This window comes from Nymphaea colorata, chromosome 2 (assembly GCF_008831285.2).
Source record: "Nymphaea colorata isolate Beijing-Zhang1983 chromosome 2, ASM883128v2, whole genome shotgun sequence".
Classification (NCBI taxonomy): domain Eukaryota; kingdom Viridiplantae; phylum Streptophyta; class Magnoliopsida; order Nymphaeales; family Nymphaeaceae; genus Nymphaea; species Nymphaea colorata.
In genome coordinates this window covers 33,657,966-33,678,834 of record NC_045139.1, presented here as the reverse complement: position 1 = coordinate 33,678,834, position 20,869 = coordinate 33,657,966, and the positions used below count along the sequence as shown (strand labels likewise).

General features: G+C 38.3%; 2 protein-coding genes across 2 annotated transcripts; one reads left to right on the top strand and one right to left on the bottom strand.

Annotated features, from left to right (window-relative positions):
• The first annotated feature begins 6,034 nt into the window (after window positions 1–6,034).
• On the top strand, window positions 6,035–8,121 carry LOC116249103 (RHOMBOID-like protein 13). Its single transcript, XM_031622240.2, has 2 exons — window positions 6,035–6,199; window positions 6,447–8,121. The coding sequence occupies exon 2, from the start codon at window positions 7,021–7,023 to the stop codon at window positions 7,834–7,836; it is 816 nt and encodes a 271-aa protein (XP_031478100.1). The 5' UTR covers window positions 6,035–6,199; window positions 6,447–7,020; the 3' UTR covers window positions 7,837–8,121.
• Window positions 8,122–12,428: 4,307 nt separating this feature from the next.
• LOC116249337 (protein ENHANCED DISEASE RESISTANCE 2) lies at window positions 12,429–16,196 on the bottom strand. The gene is made up of 3 exons (XM_031622586.2): window positions 15,961–16,196; window positions 13,362–14,307; window positions 12,429–12,846 (listed from the first exon to the last, which is right to left on the bottom strand). Coding segments are annotated over exons 2-3 (942 nt in total). The 5' UTR covers window positions 14,303–14,307; window positions 15,961–16,196; the 3' UTR covers window positions 12,429–12,845.
• Window positions 16,197–20,869: the final 4,673 nt, after the last annotated feature.

Sequence of the window (20,869 nt, the reverse complement as noted above, 5' to 3'; positions counted from 1 at the left end):
TACTATGCTAGTCGACGGCTCGAGAAGCTTGACAGAAAATTTTACTTTTTTTTTCAAAAAAAAATTAACTTTAGGGTGAAACCTTGGTTTCATTTAATCGGCCTCCTCTCTGAGTCTTACCTCTCATCAGTCCTCCTGTCCTCCGGTCATCCTTGTCGCGACAACGCCCATGGGCCATCATTCAGTCTCTTCTGGTTTGGCCTCTGGTCCTCCTTGTCGCGCGACCCTCTGTTGCCTTGTCGCCTCCCCTTCTTCGTTCGCTTTGCTTGTTGTACAAAAGGTTAGGCAGAAGGTGGTTCTCTTCATTCCCTTCCTCTCCAATCTTACTTCCTCCTTTCCTTCCTCTACCATGGATTCTCTTTTTTGGACTCTGCTGCAAAGATGATGACCTAGATAGTTGAGGTCGATTTCTTCACCTTCTCTTCGACGGTGAGTTCTTAATTCTATTTCTCCTCTTTGTTTTTTCTTCGCTTTTTTGGAATTTTCCTTTTTTTGTTGACTTGTCTTTTCTTGATTTTTTTGCTTGGTGTTCAGGATTCCAGAGAACTGTGTCGAAGATCAACACATAGACACTAAGAATTGTGCTCTTTGTACAGTCCAAGGACATGATGACCGATCGGTGGATGTCGGAGGATCCGCTCCGACCGCCAGTGAGCAGCCGCCTGATCAACTTCTCGTTGCCCATGTTTAGTTCAGCCAGCCGGTCAAAAAAGCCCGGGCCAAGAAGACCGGTGTCGGCCCGTGAAAGACCGGCCTGATCCGGCAATAATCGGGCCGGATCGGGCCTTGGGCCTTAGTGTGCGCTAAGGCCCAAGGCTCGATAATACAAAAGCCTCACCTGGCCTTGTTAAAAATGGGTAGGGTCACGGACCAGCCCAATGGCTTTAACGGGCTAAAAAATGGACATTTCTATGGGGTCGGGCTGGCCCGATGCCTAGCACCAGTGGGGTCTAAACCTACAAAAACATCAACCATTACAGTTTCCAAACGTTGAATAATGACTCATTTTTCATTAGAACAAAGACTTAATTATTCATTTTGATGGCTACCATATGTAGATATGGTCAGTGATGAAGCAAGCCATTGTAATAGCAAACTCCTCCTTCATCAAATACTGATGTGGAGCATCATGTGTCTCTAAGACCCAAACAATTTAAAAATCGAAACAATGGCAAGGTTAAGGGCAATTTTGTAGGCACTAAGAAATCTCAAAGAACTGTAGTGAAATTCTACAAATGCGAAAAGCTTGAACATATCATGAAGAACTACAAGACAAAAATCCCGAATAAGAAATATAATAATGGTCAAGATAACAGCGATAAGAGGAAGCCACAAGGGGACTCCGACAAAGAAATCATCTGTGTCGTGTCATAATGTTTGTTTGCAGATGGAGATTTGACTGGTTGGTAGGTTGATTCATGAGCTACTCGTCACATTGCAAAGACAAAGGAATGTGTGATTCGCATGAAAGAATTGAGTTCAAGAACAAACAAGGTCTACATGAAAAACAACTCATATTGTGATGTCATGGGAATAGGAATATATCGACTAAATGTTGGGGGTACTAGTGTCGTACTCAACGAGGTTTTGTATGTCCCTTCCATGAGGAGGAATCTACTATCTGTTCCCGCACTGACTGAGAAAGGTTTTAAAGTTTGTTTTCTTTCAGGAAAGGTAACAGTGGGAAAGCATGGAAGGACTATGTTTGATGAAAAATTTGTAAAATAACATAGTATATGGTATGTTCAAGCTTAATGATATGAATAAAGTTTTATGTTCTAATTTTCTCGAGTGTGCAATGAGTGTGAATATAAACTTATGGCTTGAAAGACTAAGCCATATAATCATAAAAAAAGATGAAGACTCTAGCACACTAAGGTTTAATACCTGACATAAATATAAATGATTTCACGAAATGCGAGTCGTCTGTATATAAAAAGATGACAATGAAATCATTTTCGTCTGAAGTAATTTAAACCACTGAACTATTGAAGATAATCTATACGGATACATGTGGACCTTTCAGAGTTCAAACTCATAGTGGCAAATTATACAGCATAACATTTATTGACAATTTCTCAAGATTTGGTTATATATACTTGATTAGACACAAGTCTGAAGCACTTAAAAAATTTAAGGAATACAAATCTGAAGTCGAGAGACAACTTGGGAGGTATATTAAAGTTGTAAAGTCTGATCGATGAGGAGAATACACTTCTAATGAATTATTCGAACATTGTAAAGACTTCGGTATTAATAGGCAAAAGACTGTGTCTAGAACACTACAACAGAATGGTGTGGCTGAGAGGTGTAACAGAACCCTCTTGAACATGGTGAGATCCATGTTGACAGATGCACAATTACCAAAAGTTTTTTGAGGTGAAGCTGTGTTAATAACTATGTATACAATAAATCGAGTGTCTTGCAAAGCAGTTCCAACCACTCCTTATGAGAGATGGCCTGATATAAAACCAAATCTGAAGCATATGAAGAGATCTGTAGCACACGTGAAAATTCTAGATCTAAAAATGGATAAACTAGATAACAAGTTAGTAAAATGTGTATATAATTGGATATCGAAAAGGATCAAATGGCTATAGATTATATCATTCAACTATGGAACTTATACAAAGCAAAGATGTAGAGTTTATAGAAGGACTCAATAATAAAGATTTTGATCTAGTTGAATATCAAAATGATACGCTGGATGATCTAATTTATTCAGAAGAACAATCTGGTAAGGAACCGACTGGAGATCAGTTTGACAATGAACCAACTGAGCAGGAATCATTTGAGGAACAGTCTGGTAATCAATCGATTGAAGATCAATTAGGTAATAAACCAACTAATCTGAGTACCTCATCATCTCAGACGTTATTAGGTCATAAAATAACAAAAGCTCCTCCTCCATATTTGAATGATTATTATGTAATATCTGGTATAGGAACTATGTTATTCAGCAGATATTGACGAAATGTCTGACAAGAAATTGAATCCATAGAAAAGAATAAAGTCTAGAATTAGTAGATCTTCCTAATGATAGACAACTCATTGGATGCAAATGAGTGATAAGGAAGAAATATAAAGTTGATAGATCCGTGGAAAAATTCAAAGTCAGACTGGTGGTGAAAGGTTTTTTCGAAAAAGAAAGAATTGACTACTCAGAAACCTATTCGTCGATTGTAAAGTTTGCATTAATTAGAATAATTTTGGCTATCGCAACATGACTTGAATATTTGTTAGATAGATGTGAAGAATGCTTTCATGAATGGTGAGTTGAAGAAAACTATATATATGACTCAACCATATGATTATGTCATCAAGGAAAAAGAAGACAAAGTGTACAAGCTGAATAAATCGTTGTACGGATTGAAGCAGTCACCTAAACAGTGGTATTTTACTTTTCACAAAGCAATTACAAAACTTGGGTTCGTTGCAAACAAACTAGACCACTGTGCATATGTTTGAAAAAGTGAGAGTCATTTCTGTATCATATGATTATATGTTGATGACATATTACTAACAGGAAATGATATCGACATGATATTCAAAACGAAGACTTCGTTGAACTAGAACTTCAAAATGAAGGGCTTAGGTGAAACATCATATATATTAGGAATAAAAATTACGCGAGATAGAAACTCAAGAATCCTAAGGTTAAGCCAAGAATGATATATTGATTATATCTTAAAGAAATTTCGTATGTTAGACTGCAAAACAATTGAGACTCTTATAGCTAAAGGAGCAAATTTGAGCAGAAGTGATTGTCCTAGTGAATGACAACAAAAATTAAATGTTCCATATGCACAAGTTGTTGGCAGTCTGATGTATTTAATACTTTGTACCAGATCAGACATAAGCTTTCCTATCGGTCTGGTGAGTCCTTATCAAAGTAATCCTGGTTGGCCCCACTAGCAAGCAGTCAAAAGGATTTTTCGGTACATTAAAAGAACGAAAGGACTGAAATTGTCCTGTCAAGTAGATGAACTAACTTTAGTTGGCTATTCCAATGCAGATTTTGCATGTTGCAAAGATGACAGTAAATCTACTTTGAGGTATGTTTTCCTCTTTGGAGATGGAGCGATAGCCTGGTCCTGTAAGAAACAGGGATGTATTGCTCAGCACACTCAGGAAGCAGAGTATGTAGCATGTAATGTTGCAACTACTTTTGCTGTCTGGATAAATCACTTTTTGAAAGACTTGAAATTAGATCTTGCTCATGAACCGGTTCAACTGTGCTGTGATAATCAGACAACGATATCTCTTATGAAGAATGGAACTGTTAGCTCAAAGAGTAAACATATAATGATGAAATACCATTATGTTCATGAAATGATCGAGAAAAATGAAATCTCGATTGATTATTGGTCTACCAATGATATGGTAGTTGATCCCTTAACTAAGGGAATATCTGAAGACTTGTTTTCAAAACATGTAGCCCATATGGGGCTAAGGTATATTTGAAAGGTTGTGAAAGAAAAACCATTGAATGAAAAACCTTGCTATAAACCTTGGATAAAGTTTAAGTTACGATGGATAAACCAATTATGGAAAACCATGTAACTAGTTAAATGAAGAAAACCCACATATAGTGGAAGCAAATCGACGGTCTCATGGTCAATTGGGAGATGTTGGATAGTGGCCATTGAGCTCTATCTGGATGTCTTGTAACTGCCTTGCAGTTACGAGATTAACTCAAAAACTTCTCACAAGATAAGTTCATCTTCATCTCAACCTTCTCCTAAAAAAATCTCTCATGCTAACCGTTGTTCGGATTTAGGGAAAACCTAAGGGGCTGACTATTTATACTTGGCAATACTTAATGTTTGGTTCATCTCTAGTAGAGGATTAAGAGGAGACCCTTAGAAGGAAACCCCTAAATCTGACTTGTTCTTCTTTCTCTTCCTCTTGCTATGCTGTTTTCCACAAGGAACTCTTGTTGCTTCTTCACTTGAACATAAGAGCCGCTGGTGAACTTACTGTGCAGGCGACGGCTTGCATCTTACGCTGTGACCATTATTGCTCCAACAATGGGACCTAGACTCTTTTACCAAATCTATCTAACTAAATAATTTCAAAATCAGTAATTGGTTATATTGGATTTGTTCACATCATTAACTGCAAGCAATCCTTATTGAGGATAGAAAGAATTTACTTTGGGGACATGTCAAAAGGAACACCAACCAACTCGTATTCTAGTTGAGTATTGGGTGATATAGGCTAGGAATGTGCTTACTCAACGACCATAAACTTAAGACATATGGTAACAAACATGAGTTATATATATCGTAGGGCATGGTTTCGCAATAGTAATAATATGTTACTATTTCATGTATCTATTCCAAATGTCAGGCATTTGTGGAGCCACAACTGGTGTGGGCAGTTGCCCACAACATCTTTACAAAATTAGTTTAATATATATATGTCAATATTTTGATATATTTATAAGTACCCCAAACAAATTAAATTGAATGAGTGCCCCCATCGAAAAAAAAAATTTGACTATGTTAATGATGTAATGTAAGGCAAATATATTGAATGATAACATGCTATGACTATTGCGAACAGTCACGTAAGGACAACTAGGATGATTGATTTGATATTTACATAAAAAGTGATTTGTGGGGATTTCAGATCAACCTCGGATTGGAGGCTATCAAACACAACTCCAATGGGGCAACTGTTTACTTCGGATCTGATATTCGAGGCTGATCATATCTTAGTTCCTTGTAAGCTTAAAAATCCAACATTTACATGTAAATTGGTCGGATCCTTGTCCCCATTTGGATTCAAATATGCACATTAACATTCGATTAGTAATCAGATCCTAATTTATTTGCCACGCCCGCATAATTTGGGACTAGATCTGGATCCATAATCAAGCATATCTACCCGCCCACATGGGATGTGGGTGCCAGACTGCCGGCGGGCCACATCCGATATTTGGATCTTATCATTTGATTCTGTAGAGATCGGATTTCTGACCTTGAGTTTCAATGTATTACAATTGCGGTTCACAGTCGCACCCGTTCTCAACTAGTTGGAACTGGAAGGTGGTAGATCCAGATCCACATTACGGCAGTCTAGAAATCGAGAAAATACAAAGCTTGGGAGTGTTGGGCACCCAGAAATCTAGGGCAAACCTCTGAGTGTTTTTGAATTCAGGCCGTCTCACTCCGAAGAATTGAATCCCTTTCAGGTATAAATTCACTAAACCCACTCAGTTGTTCCTTTCCGATCCCTAAAAGCCCTAATTTTCTGTTACCCAGAAGACAGATGACTGTCTTGAACCCTAAATTTTTATTTTCAATGCAATGGTTTCTTTCCAATTTTCTGCTGCCCCGCATGCAGTCAGCCCAGGCAGTGGCGTCCTTTTAGTATTATTCTCTTATTTTCTGCTATAATTGATTGATCTTTTTGCTCAAGATTGGTAGTTTGCTCTTTAGGTATCCTGCCATTCCGAGGAGCCGGTGATTTATGACGTGGATGTTTTTTCGGATAGGAATCCTTCAGTTTTGAGTGGGTCAGTTGGTGACAAGTGAACGATGCAGAGGTTCGTGATCGATTGAAGAGGCGATCAGCGTTTTGGTTCTTCGTGCCTGTATGGTTGTCGATCACGCGCCTCTATAGCGATTGTAGAGACATAGTTGTCATTTGGAAGCTCTGATTTTCCCGTTCTGAGTTGGCTTCTTTGAGATCGTTTTGTTGTACGAGAGTTGGATGGGGGGAAATTAGTTTCCTGAAAGGAGCAATTTTATGCCCAACTTGTTACGTCTTCTATTTTGGGTTTATTCATCTTGAATTTGGTAGCAAGATTGGTCGAGTTGACCAGATGAGTCTTTAGTGCTGCTGATTCTGTTACCAGACAGGTTTTGATATCTACAAGAGTCGATGGTTGATCAGATATGTGGGTTGTAGTCTTTATTCGTGCCAGTTAAGAGATCTCACAAAGGTGTTCAGATGTTTGCGATTCTTTTAATCTGAATTATATCATTCGGTATTGACATCTTCTAAGTTGTAATGGGGCGGCCTCTTGTGTTTGAGGTATTGGAAAAGCCTGCAACCAGTTGCATTATAGGGCTATGCAGCGCAATTTGGTTCTATATACAGAAGAAGAATGTTGGATACTCTAATGTTGGTCTGAGCTATGAAGCAGCACTTGATGGGCATCACTGGAGGCTCATAACTTCAGCCTTCTCCCATATTAGCGTGATTCATTTGGTGTTTAATATGAGCGCTCTTTGGAGCCTTGGAGTGATTGAAAAATTGGGTCACATTGGCCTTGGGGTGGAGTTCTACTTGCAGTACACATTGGTTTTGGTTGTGTTGTCAGGGGTGCTGGTTCTGTTGTTATATCATGTCCTGATTCAAAAGTTCAAGCTTGAATATTTCAGGCGAGTGACTGCAGTTGGGTATTCATGTGTGGTCTTCGGTTGGATGACTATACTTGCAGTGAAGCAGCCGTCTTCGAAGTTGAATCTTTTTGGATTCCTCTCTCTTCCGATCAGCTTTGCTCCTTTTGAATCTCTCATCTTCACATCAATCATTGTTCCGCAAGCGAGTTTTATTGGTCATTTGTCTGGGATTATTGTTGGTTATTCAATTGCATGGGGTCTAATACATGGGATGAATAATTATTGGGCGGTTTCCATACTTGGGTGGATTATCTTAGTGTTTGTATTCAGTTTGAAGCAGACCGGTACCATCGACATTTCCTTTATCGAGATAGAACATGTATCAGACTCCACGTTGCCTACCATTGGGTTTCCTGCAGCAGGAAATGGCAGAACATTGCAGATGAATGCACTACCTTTTGGAGCTTCTGAACTTGTCTAGCATTTAACTTGAAATTGCATAAATGATTGGTTAAAGAATGCTCAACTGGAGTATTTGCTGTGAGAAAAGGTAATCGTCCAGATATGTGCTCGGCCCTGTTTAACGCATAATGTCACAAAGATGGCTTCAGCTTTCGAGTTACATTGTAGTACATCAACTCTTAAAGCTAGTGAAAAGTCAGTTTGATGACCAGTTTCTTTGATCATATGACTAAATAAAATTTCACGATGTTCCTTGATATTGTAAAGAACACATTTTATTTATTCTACCTTCTTTTCCTCATTATTCCTATTTGTTTCTAGCACCACTCTAAGCTTACCACCAAACGTACATCTCTTTAGAAGAAAATGTCATGCAGATACAGTTCATATTTTAAATGTAGATGCTCTGCAATTGTTCAAAAGCTTGAATCTGCTGTTGGTAAATTGGCAAACGTATGGCAAGGTGTGTTCATGGTGGTGTCAAGTTTTTACTCCCTCTTCTTTAAGTCAGGTATGTATATGTATGATTGTGTGTGTTGTGCACGTGAGAGTGACTACATTAATGGATTTCAGGATGCCTCTTTATTAAAAGGGAACCCATATGCTTCTTGAATTGGGATGACCATCTCTTAAGAGAACGTGGTTGAAGCGATAAGGATGACAGGGTTGCCAAGTGTCAACCATATAAGTGATCTGATCACACCAGAAACGTTCTCAAAGGAAATTTTGAGGAGACATATATTTTTGTTTTCTATTTAACCCTTGTAGTGGCTCTTTCTCTTTGTTGCATTTATACCTGGCCAATGATTTCGTGAAGGTGAAACACCATCCAGACCACACATTTCTTGCTTACTAAAGGAGTGGGTATTGTCGGTACTTTTTGCTATGCTACAACCATTGGCAATGAAGAGGTAGTACTCAGTTCAGGATGCAGCAGCTTTATGCAATATGGGACTTCTGATTATGAAGTTCAAGCAAGATTACTTGATGGAGCTTCGTCTAGTTTCCAGTCAGTCCCTCAAGGAAGCTGAAATCGATATGTCAATGATGCCATGAGCAGCCTCAACTGCGTACCTGTTACAGTTTGTGGTGCATCAATGTAAAGCTGAAACTGCGGACAATGAGGATTTTCAAGTTCTCTTGCGTCAACAGAGTTGTCTTCTTTGAACGCCAAGGTGTCCGTGACAAGTTCACCAATATGCAAAAACTAACTTGTTGCTACTTTTGCTTCGCACTATAAGAAGGCACAAAAGAAAAGGCACTGGTCACAGGATTATTAAAGGTTAGAATCTAATGACCACGCTGCAATCCTTATTCCCCGTTGATGTGTTGCCAAGAAAAAGGAGTAAATCTTTAACTTTATGTGCGCATTACTGAACTTTTTTTTCTCTTCCCAACGTGTTTGATAGGAAAATTGGACCCAAAAACTGAGCCTGGTTTTGACCCTCTTTTGGAGCACTGGTAGAACCACTTCAGTGTATGGATTGTGCATCTACAGCATCGGCTTGCAGGAGTTACCCACCTATATGGTCCAAATCCGAACCATGGTTGCCCACAAATGACAACCAAGGCCTACTGTGCCAGTTCATATGTCATCGGCTGAGTTGACTTGATTCGAATCGAATCAATGCAACATCAAATTGATACGCCTCCCCAAAACAAGTGTGCAATGTGTTATAGTCTCATGACTTATTATTTTTTTCATGTTCCGTTTTTTCTTAATTCTTTAGCTTCTGACTTCTGTTGCCTTTTTGGTCAGTTTAAATTTTCAAATATAAGAATAATTTTTTTACCAATCCAAAAATGATATCAAATTCTGAATCCTTTTGGAGACTCATCTTGCAAAGCTTCCTGACGCCGTCCAGGCGTGTGAAAGACTTCCAATTTCATTAGGCACTGATCCCCAAGCCGGCAAGTCTGAATAGAACCGCCTTCATCAATGGTTTGCAACTCATCTCCATGGATGCAACTTATCTCACATTCTCATGATTCTAGATACAAAGGAAATTCAGTTTCTTCAGTTGGAACAAAAGCATTTCCTACGCACTTATGCAGATAGCAGTCCTGCCTATACTAGTGCTCACCATCACGACGCATGATTCATGCCTGTTTCCTCAACTTAAGTAATTCTTTTTTATCAACTAAGTCCAAGGGAAAGAGTCCTCACGGGTCCAACCATGCACCTCCCAACCATGCCCTCTGCACCTTCGAAGTAAGTAGTTTCTTAAAGGCGTCAGCAATTCTATGGATTGCATTACGCTTATGTGTCCTTTTCTTTTTCTTGAAAGAAGTTCATTCATTTTTTTATTCTACTCAAGAGAGCCAAGTAAAATGAAAGCATCTTCTTCCCTTCTAGGAAAATACTTTCACTCTCTCTCTTTACCAATATGATCTTAAGGATAGGTCGATGCAAAATATAGGTTAAGTTGATCATTTTTTGGGTTTTAATAGTGTTTTTATAATAAACCGAAACGATTGGCTCTTATAGCATCAACATTTTCATAATAGAAAATTCAACAATTTTCACAAAAACAACTTGATTTAAAGCATTTTTTATATTAAAATAGTTTTTATAAATATATTAGGATGTTTATATTTTATTTAAAATAATTTTTTTAGCAAAAAAACATTAAAGGGTCTGGTATATATATATATATATATATATATATATATATATATATATATATATATATATATATATATATATATATATGTGTGATAGTGAACATTACGGAAATATATATATATATATACAACTTTTCTAACCCAAGTTGAAGCCCAATAACCATCCCATGTTTTTCACAAGTTGACCATTTTGTTTGTGGTTTCGGTCCCGAAGAAATTGTGTCCGAGTCAAGGAACTTTGCCGCTTATTCTGATGGTGTAAAACCCCGAGGCTAGTATCCCTACTCTGCGGCCTATACTCGCGTAGGCTTGCACATGAGGTACTAGCCTTTTCCCATAGTTGTTGTAATTTGATTTTTTCCTTCTTTAAGCAAGGCAGTGTTTGGACAGATTTCTACTAGTTCATCCAAGAAACACACCCCACAACCCAGGTGATGAACTCCAACATGGTTCATTTTGAAGATCTTAAGCCCAACTCCCTTGCATGATAAGGCAGAGATATTCATTAAATAGTTGTTGAGGTTGATGATCCTGAAACTTTCTATCAAAAACTAGATCTGATAAAAGCCCTAGACTGCACATTGGGACAATAAGGCAGCCAAGAGTAAGCTCTAGTTGAGATTCACCATCTGTTTGGGACTTGGGTTACTCAACAACTAGACCATACATCTGCTCCCACTGCCACTAGTGTACTCAAGAGAACAATAGATGTCATCTTTGAAGTAAAAAGGCTGTCATTACTAATAAAATCATAAATCATGGTTAGTTAGTAAAGAGGATTTGTCATGAAAATATGTACTAAAAAAAAAAAAGTTTCGGTGAGCGGGAGGAATATCCCATCGCCTCATTGAGAGCTGAAGCCCCCACCCTCCTCTCCTCTTTCTTTGCGTTTGCGTCCAAGTGTAGTGCCGCATCTACAAATCCCAATGAGTGTCAGCTAGTACAATGTTTACCCCATTACCAGAAAAGGAAGGGGAGAGGTGGGGCAAAGTGACCAGCCCAAACTTCTTCAAGACATGAGAAAATTGACTGGTTTGAACAGGGGCCTACATTTGTGATGTCAACTTAGAGTTTTCCTTATAATTTGTTTGACTTCCTTGTTAATTTCTTTTAAAATTGGAGTAAACTCATTTTGCTCCAATATATGTACTTTTCTATTTTTCACTATGATTAAAACCACAAATCTCCTCTCTCTCTCTCTCTCTCTCTCTCTTCCCCTGGAGATTTGGGCACATGCAGAAGATATTGCAAGTGTAAAAACCAAGTTTGGAATTGCAACTCTTTTTTTTTCTGTTCCACTAATGACTCAATTAAATCGATAGGCAGCGGTTGTTTTTTTTTTTTAACATCTTTAAATATTTCTTCCGGTAGAACAAAAACAAAGTTGCTGCTCGATCGTAATTTTTTTTCGTGATGGTGAAATTCTTTAAACATAACAATGAATAGCTTTCTCTCCTGTTCCTTAATTGGCGCCTTACCGCTCTCTTTCTCTGCTTCCGTCGCCATGGTGTCTTCCCCTTATTCCTATGGAGGATTGCCAGCTGCCGCTATCATCATTTCTTCATTTTCCATTGAAGGGTCGTCGTCACGCTCTGTGCGTCACGTTACTTCCACGCATCACCTTTTTTTCTGCTCCCTCACTCAAACGTCGAGTTGCTTCTGCGTGTAGTGTTTTCTCCTCTCTCCAACCTTTCTCTCCTCTGCTCCCTGATTTAAGCTACCCAGTAGTTTTCTTTCGAAAAAAGGAGTTGAAAAATCATGTAGGATCCAGACCGTGACCAATGGGCATTTTTAGCCAGTCAGTCGCCTGATCTCCGCTACTTTTCCAAAGTCGAGATGCTACAGATTTTGAGAGAATCGTGCGCACAGTAAAACCGTGCTATTTACCATTTACTACAGTTGCAACACGATCAGTTGCATGCAGAAGAAAGCGGCAAAATAGAAAAGCTTTACAAGATATACCAGGAAATCAGCATATATACAGACTGAAACACCAATCTCGCAATACAATCTTTCCACTTAATCTGTCTACAAATGGTGTCTAAACAATCCTATTATTCGGAACGTAACAAGCTAGATTTATGGTACAGTGATACATATTCAGAATTCACCTTGTATTCATCATATACAGCAGAGCAGCCAGTAATTTACGAATTGCACCGCAGCTTACAAAAAGAAAGCCTTTGGTTGCATATTACATGTCTAATCAATTCAACAAATAAAATGCAGCAACAATCTACGAGTAACCTAACAATGTGGATTCAAATTTCAAAGTAATGGGGAGGTGCGTCCAACTGCGAACTTCCCTTCTTTACTAGATTTAATCCATGTTCAGCAAGGGATATGCAGCTTCAGTTCCCACATTGGGACAGGAGAAAGCATGCCAGCAAGGAATGAGTTTTTTCTGCATGAGTTGCAGGAAGTCAACAAGTGATATCAGCCCAATCAAGCAACACGGTATGCATGCTATTTAAACAACTACCAGATTCAGATTGAAACCAGGAAACAGAAGCAAAGATGTAATCTTAGGCAGCATGGCAGGATTTTGAAGGGAACAAGATACTAAATGCCAAAGTTCCCACGAACAACCATCCTCTCTTCAGAATACAGTCTAGGGCTTATTTCCAGTGTAAAGCTGCCTTAAACAAAAATAACCCTCTTACAGGGAGTGGACGATACTAAAAGTTCAAGGTGAAAAGTGCAACTACCATTTACCATATCTTGAAAAATACTGGCTGAGATACTCGTGCATCCATGCAGTGCAAGCATGCATTACATATGCAATCACGCAAATCTAGTAACACATACACATTCCAATATAAGATACCCATACTCCTAAGTACAGGTATGCACGCCAAATACTATGTTAAAGCTTTTATAGAACAAATTATGCAGGAAAAGACAATTCCCAACACTTACTATTTAAGCATATCTTCACTTCCATTTTCTTGGGCACAGCCATTGGCATTCACCTCTGCCAAAGCATCACCATCCTGCGGACCTGCATGCAGGAGATTAGAGAAGCCTTGCCCAATCGATTTCCATAATCTAGAGCCGAGAGATGCTTGCATGTTCTCATCACTTTCATCTGATGGTGGTTCATACATCCCTGCAGAAGCAGGGTCCAGTTCTGAGAACCTAACAGCTCCTAAGATCCTTTCAGGAAGCTCTGTTTCGGTCTGGCTCTCTATTAGAAATGCTAAATCAACGGTCAAGCTAGTGACATAACCAAAAGCCAGATGAACTATGGCATTTGCAACCATTGATGCCCCAATATCAACATCAACTTCAATGAAATTTTCTCCAATACAGTACTTGCAAGCAACTGCTCGCCCCAGTATGCATATGGCCTGCTCACCAACAGCAGTTCTCACTAGCCATGGCCCATTAACAATGTTGGCTATCAACTTAAGCCTAGCATTTCTAAATGCATCGTCCCCCTTGAGAAATTGGTCCATAAGAGACCCTTCTTCAATAGGGTCTACATTCACAAAGTATGCAATTGCACTATAATTTTCTTTGCTGGGCACCTGAAGATTGAATGCCCAAACAAATGGATTTTCGCCAGCAGCAACAGCATCAGCCACTGCTTTTGCCACACGACTATTTCGATTGTTTAGAACATCACAAATCTTAGAGTGTCCCTTAATCCAATCAAAACCCAATGGTTTTAATAGGTAATCCCCTGCCGGAATTTTAACCTTTGTAGTGAAATACTCAGGTCCCCTGACCATAAATTTATCTCCTGGTGGAGTGGCCCAACCATTGGGGCAATAATCAGGTTCAAGTAGTGGAACATCTCCCTCTGATTTCACACTTTCAATCCAGTCAAGCTCATTCGCATCTTGAAAATCCTCCATTCAACCTACAGGGAAAAAACACCAAATTGATCCTCTTACCCAGCAGAAACTTATACCAGGAAAAATCATGATATTCACAAAAGGAATGCGAGCATATCTGATGCTCAAGAATGCAATAGTTACAGCACATCATAAGAAATGGTGAAACCAAATCAAATGCAACGTACATGCTCTGTCTCTCTCTCACACACACCCTAACGCATGAGGCAGTTTTCATTCTTTTTTCCTTGCTTTTTCTTTTGTTTTTTTTTTTTTTTTTTTTTTTTTTTTTTGAAAAACACCATGCCTTTAACTTTAGCATCAAGAAACTGTGAGCTTTTCTTCTCACATCAGAGCAGTTGGGACCTGCATGAATGCATCAGTTCATTTGTTTATGCATGTCTCGTGCAAGAAGATTTTAGAATGGCACATCATGGCTTAGATGGTTAGGAATTGAAAGATTGAAAAACAGTTAAGCCCTTTAGTGCCACTAACCTAGCAACTATTCATTAGTAAATTGATGATGATCCTCTCAAAGGACATGCCTGGACATGGTACATGGTCATATCAAAGGAAAATAATACTACAAGAACAGAAAATTTGCTTCCTTGGCTATGGATGGTGAAAGATTTTGCAAAGGAGCAGATAACTTGCAAGGAGACATTATAATTACACAGATGAACAAGATTCACGCTAACTGGTGATTAATCATGAAGGAACTCACAGAGCTCCACGGAATATCTGCAAATGTTTATTAAGAATGTAGAAATTTACCATTCTGCAACAACCATTCAACATTATGTATTTATACCAGCTAATTTCAACAGTACAAACAGCCTTCCATTGGTCCTATACAACTAGATAGACCAATATTTCTTGCTGAACAGTGCAGAAATTGGGAAACGGAAGAGAAAGAAAACCAATATTACTTTACTCAAAATTAGTACAAGATTGGGGAGAAAGGGAAACTGTCCGCCTCTGCCTATTTCATTATGCAAGAGAAGTTATTGGGAATAGACAATTCATTTTGTATATGAATTCAAGGACTGTTTGTAAGTTGAAATTGTAGAGGGCATCGCAGATATACCGAAAAGTCATATCAGATCCCAACAATAGCCATTTTCAAATTAAGCAGCTAATCAAAACAGGAAACCAGAAACCTACAACTTGCCGTATCTTTTACGAATGTCATTTCCACAAAGTAAAGAGAAAGAGACCTTCATCCAATTAATTCAGGAGTAACCCCCGAATTCTACCCAAACAAAAGCAAATCCGACGATCCGGTTAGTAGCAGCAGCAGTTCATGATGATCAACACTAAAATCTCACAGCCTAAACGTAAAAGGCCTGCCTTTACCTATTAGAACACACTACAGCCCATAGGTAACCCAAAGAAGCACTAATTTTAGAACATCCATAAGAAAACGAAACAACACGCAAGAATCGAAATTCAGCCAGCAGAACAAAACTTTTTAGAATGTCTCCTGACCCTTCAAAAAAGGAGAAGACTAAGAGGAAAACAATAAGTAAAACAACCAACAAAAATTTCCTCATCAAAATGGAAAAGCCTGTGTTTCTAACCATAACAAGAAATCCGTGTGACTTCAGTTCCAGCAGGAATACAGCTACCAAAATGAAACAAAGGAGCGATTAATGAATATTCAGGCATAAAATGCATACCTCTCCTGTCTCTGCGTTTGTGAGGTATTCCCTAGCTCTTGTCGCCCAACAGAAATCAAAATTAACAGGGAGACAAGCGGGCAAGTAAGAAGAAGAAGAATCCTCGATGGCCGAGTGGTGCGCTTTTAAAAGAGGCAACACTAATGGGCTTCACATGGCAAGCACTCCCTCCCAAGACACGGTGAAATTGGGTACCGCGATTTCCCTTTTCCTGTGGGCAACCCTCTCTCTCTCTCTCTCCGTTTCTATACATATCAATTTAGCTGTCCAGTAACTGTCCGGCGTTAAAAAATTACCATGAGATTTGTGGGTTGGATTCTATAACATGACCAGCCTAAGTTACGGATTTACAATGTTTCCGGTACTTTCATAAAAGTAAATCTATACGTCAACTTTATAATTTTCTGAAATTTGACCAGAATAATATGTATAAAAAAATGGTATAGATTATTTTTATAATTTACTGTAATTGACCACAATAATAAGATTCGTTTGTCAAAACTAGATAGGACCGACCAGCCAGCAGAGGAATTATATATATATATATATGAGCGGAGCCAAATTTTTTGTTTTGGAAAAAGTTAAAACGGTCGAAAGACCGACCACAAGAAAGGCCTATATATATATATTAATTTTCTACCGGATATGAAATAAAATTTCCACATTTTAACCATGTAAATTTTAAACTTTTCAAAATGTGAGGGGAGACATGGTTCTCTCTCTCTAGAAAGGCATATATATATATATATATATATTAAATTTCTTCTGGGCCGGATATGAAATAAAATTTCTACATTTTGACCATGTAAATTTTAAACTTTTCAAACTCTGAGGGGAGACATGGTCCTTCTTTCTCTCTCTCTCTCTCTCTCTCTCTCTCTCTCTCTCTATATATATATATATATATATATATATATATATATATATATATATATATATATATATATATATATATATATATATATATATATATATATATAAAAGAGGGTGGACCTGCTAAGAATATTCCTTATCCCTTAAGACTTTGGATCACAAGAAATGTCTAAATCCAGGTCCAGAATGAAGCGATTGATCAAGCATTGATTAGAAAATGCCGAAGTGAAGAACAGTGATCTTGCATCCAACCTCAGCAGATCCAGCGGAATCAGTTCTACCATTACACTTTGGAGCTCAAATTCCTAGGTCTCCCTCTACATTTCCAATGGTAGAAAATGGATTGTTCATAATTCGTAACTTATAAATCCCCTTTTACATTGGTTCATTTTAACGCATAGATAAAATCTATGACCATGCAATTTCAATGAACATACAGTCGATTCACAATATAAATCGCATCTTACTGTAAAATCAATAAAAGAAGGATGAAAACTTTGGCTTCATTTTTATGCAATTTAGATCGCTTGCATCCGTTGAGAGCAGAGGCGGAGCGAAGATTTTTTTTAGGGGCATGTCAAACGGTCCAACGAATTTATCCGGATACGACTGAACTAAAGCCGCATCTAAAAAATACACTAAAATTTTTTAATTTTCTTAATGTAATTTTTTTTCCAATTAACTTGAGTGGAGCCACGGGAGAACACCAAAAACTATTCCTTGAAGCCCAAAAAATAGCCGTTGGTGGGACGCCCTGTCGGTAATGCACTCAAACGTTCTGTTTCATGCGTCGTGGAACGTGTTCCAAACGCTGGCACCATGGACATGTTCAAACGTTGTTACCATGAACGTGTTCCAAACGCTGGCACCATGGACATGTTCCAAACGCTGGCACCATGGACGTGTTTGACTATTGATACCTTCACAAACCAACCAGGGTGAGGTCAAGCCTTAGACTGAAAATCAAGAAATGCACTACAGCACATACCTGCACAGGGAGGATACCTCAGATGTGTCATCGCCGTGTCAAACATACTTTCAGTAAAATCAACACTACAACAGCTTTTCTTTCCCATTCTTTCCACAAGGAAACTGCAAGGTAAGAGGCTTTATTGCTCATTCATCCTATAAAACTCTGAGGCCTATGCTTAGAGCGGAACCAGAAATTTTTCATAAGGGGAGCCGAATTAAAGTTTCTAAATTTTGATATGGGTCGTAATATAATTTTTCAAATTTTTTATATAAGACAAATGGAATTTTTTCAAATTTAAAGTAAATTTTTTAATTTTTTATTTTTGAGATGCCCTTGCAGGCCCCGCTCCTGCCTATGCCTGCTTTGGCCATACAAATCCTTGAGGGTGGTACCCCATTCTCAGGGCTTATGCCCACTTCCGCTTGCACATCGATTAAAAGAAGTTAATTGACAATAAAAGTCAACCATGAATGAGTGGGACACTCATTTTGAAATGATCAAATTGAAGTTCTTTTTCAGCAATTCAACTCTCTTCTTTCACTGACAGAAAACAAGTTAGATACAAAGCTGATAAAGATTCTTAGATCCCATCCCTGGACACCTAGACTGATTTCATGCCGTGCCCATCTAGGTGAACGGTCCCAGCCCCTAAAGTAGAAGACGACAATACGGTCAATGCGGCCGGCAGACCCTAGAAGCTGGGCTCAGCGATGGAGCCACATATAAGGGAAAGGGACATCTGCTCTCTTAACTTTTCTTAAACTATATATTAATACAAATATTTACATATTTTCAATAAAAAATTTACCTATTTATGTCGTCACAAAAATTTCTTGCTCTGTCACTGACTGAGGTTTGAACAGATTGTGGTCTTACCCAACTACCAGTCCAAGCTGCGTGGATCAAATTTAGCGTCATCTGTTTGTTTGTTGTTTCTTCTCCAACTCAGCCAGCATAAGCAGAAACGTGGCCGTTATCTTCACTGCTAATTTTTGGAAATTTTCATCTTGCTACCCATACTATTTGGAAATTGCAATAAGAGGATCGTCTAGACTTGTAATGGATTGTGCAATCCTGGAATGCATTCGGGTCGGATCCAAGACAGCAAGATATATTAGAGGCCGAGTCCAAACATGGGCAGCCTGAAAAATGACAGTGTCTCATTATGCGCCCACTCGTTGCAAATCTGACAGGACTGAACTTGGAAGTAGTTGTTGTTCAGAATCCAAATATGAAAAACTAGTGTTGGATCCAAATTTAGATCTAGACCTGACCATTAACCTGCAACTTAATGCAATAATAATTTGTTTATTGAATTCGCAGGAAGTGTTCCAAATCGCATCTGATGCGATAAAAAAGTAAAAATCTTATGCCAAAGCCACACTTTGGGCCGAAGCCCTTCTTACTTGTCTTCCTTCTTAGGGTCCAAGGCTGTTTTGGGATGTGGGTAGACTCATGAAGCACCTGTTGATTAGAGTGCCACATTATCACCGTTTGCAGTTTAGAGGTGCAGTACCCACAGGAATCGAACTCGCGACTGGACTATCACTAGCTTGCCAGCTCGATCAGCTACTCCATGCCCATCAAAGATGTCAAAGTCGCACTTAACTTAGATTATTTGGACATGCATATGAGGCTATAACTTGTGAAATTTCATGGAGATATATAGATCTGTTCATGAGACGATTTCTAGGATTAAATACTATGAAGATCACAAGCGTGCAGATCTGAGCTCCTTTCTCCTGCATTTAGGATCTAGGGCTGCTTCGGCCTATGTATCAATACCCATGGGAATCGAACCAAACACTAATCTCCAACCAGCACTGATCGTGCCAGCTACACTAAACCGCTTGAATGTGGCACCGTAAGAACTATGAAACCATTCTTAAATTTAGATGTCTACTGCACAATGCAATCACACAATTTTTTTTTTTTTAAATTTTTTCTGCAACCACATTATGCATTCTTCAGGGAGAAAATGCTAGGGATGTCAATATATCCGATTTGAATAGGATATCCAACCGATCCGATCCGAAAAATCGGATGTGGAAAAAAAATTAATATCCGATTAAGAAACCAGGTCAGATTTGGATTTAATAAATGACATTCGATTGGATTTGGATTTGGATTCGAATATACATAAATATCCAATCGTATTCTGATATCAATTCGAATCAGATTCATTTTTAGACAAATATCATGTATGTAATGCTATTAAATTTTGAAAATTGGCAAAATCCGGTTCAAAATTCGGATTCGGATATACTTATGAAAATCAAATTTGGATTGTAAAATCAGATTTCGAATTCTGATGACTTCTCTTTATTCGAATTCGACTCGGTGAATATCTGAAAAAGCAGATATGATATGATTAAGGATATATCCGATCTAAATCTGATCCGTTGACAACCCTAGACAAAGCAAAACGGGTGAATCGCCTTGGCAAAGCAGGACACTGAGAAGATCCTGCTGGATGTTTGTCCATGTTTAAAACGTTAAAAACTGATCAGCCAAATAAAAAGGATTCCTTTTTTTTATAAAAAAGTTAAAAACCCTAGAAAGGTGTTTTATTTGTGTTTTTTCCTTTTTTTCCTTTTTTCATGTTTGTTCACAATCTTTTTTTTCATGTTTTTGGAAGGTTTTGGACCTTGGTTACTGGATTTTTATTTGCACATTTTGTATTTTATTTTTAACATTTTGTCCACCTTTATTTTTCTTGTCAAGAGATTCATTGTTTAAGATCTGCCGAAATTTTTTCTTTTTTCTTTTTTTTTTCTTTCCCCATCAAAAACAACTTTATCCTTTTATACCCGCATAAGACCTCGTCGTTTAAAACCCACAAACTATATTTATAACTATGCGTCATATTTTGTTTGATTCATCAAACGCCACAGGCACCGAATATGACCAGTTTGCAACCTCAGTTGGGAAGAACCTTACTAGTTTATGCCAAGGGGCAAACCCGGGCATTGAATTCTTAACCTTCTTCAGCTCGAAGATCACTGATTGCTTGATAACTTGTCCTCGAGGACAAGAAGTCTGAATTCTACAAGGATCAATTAA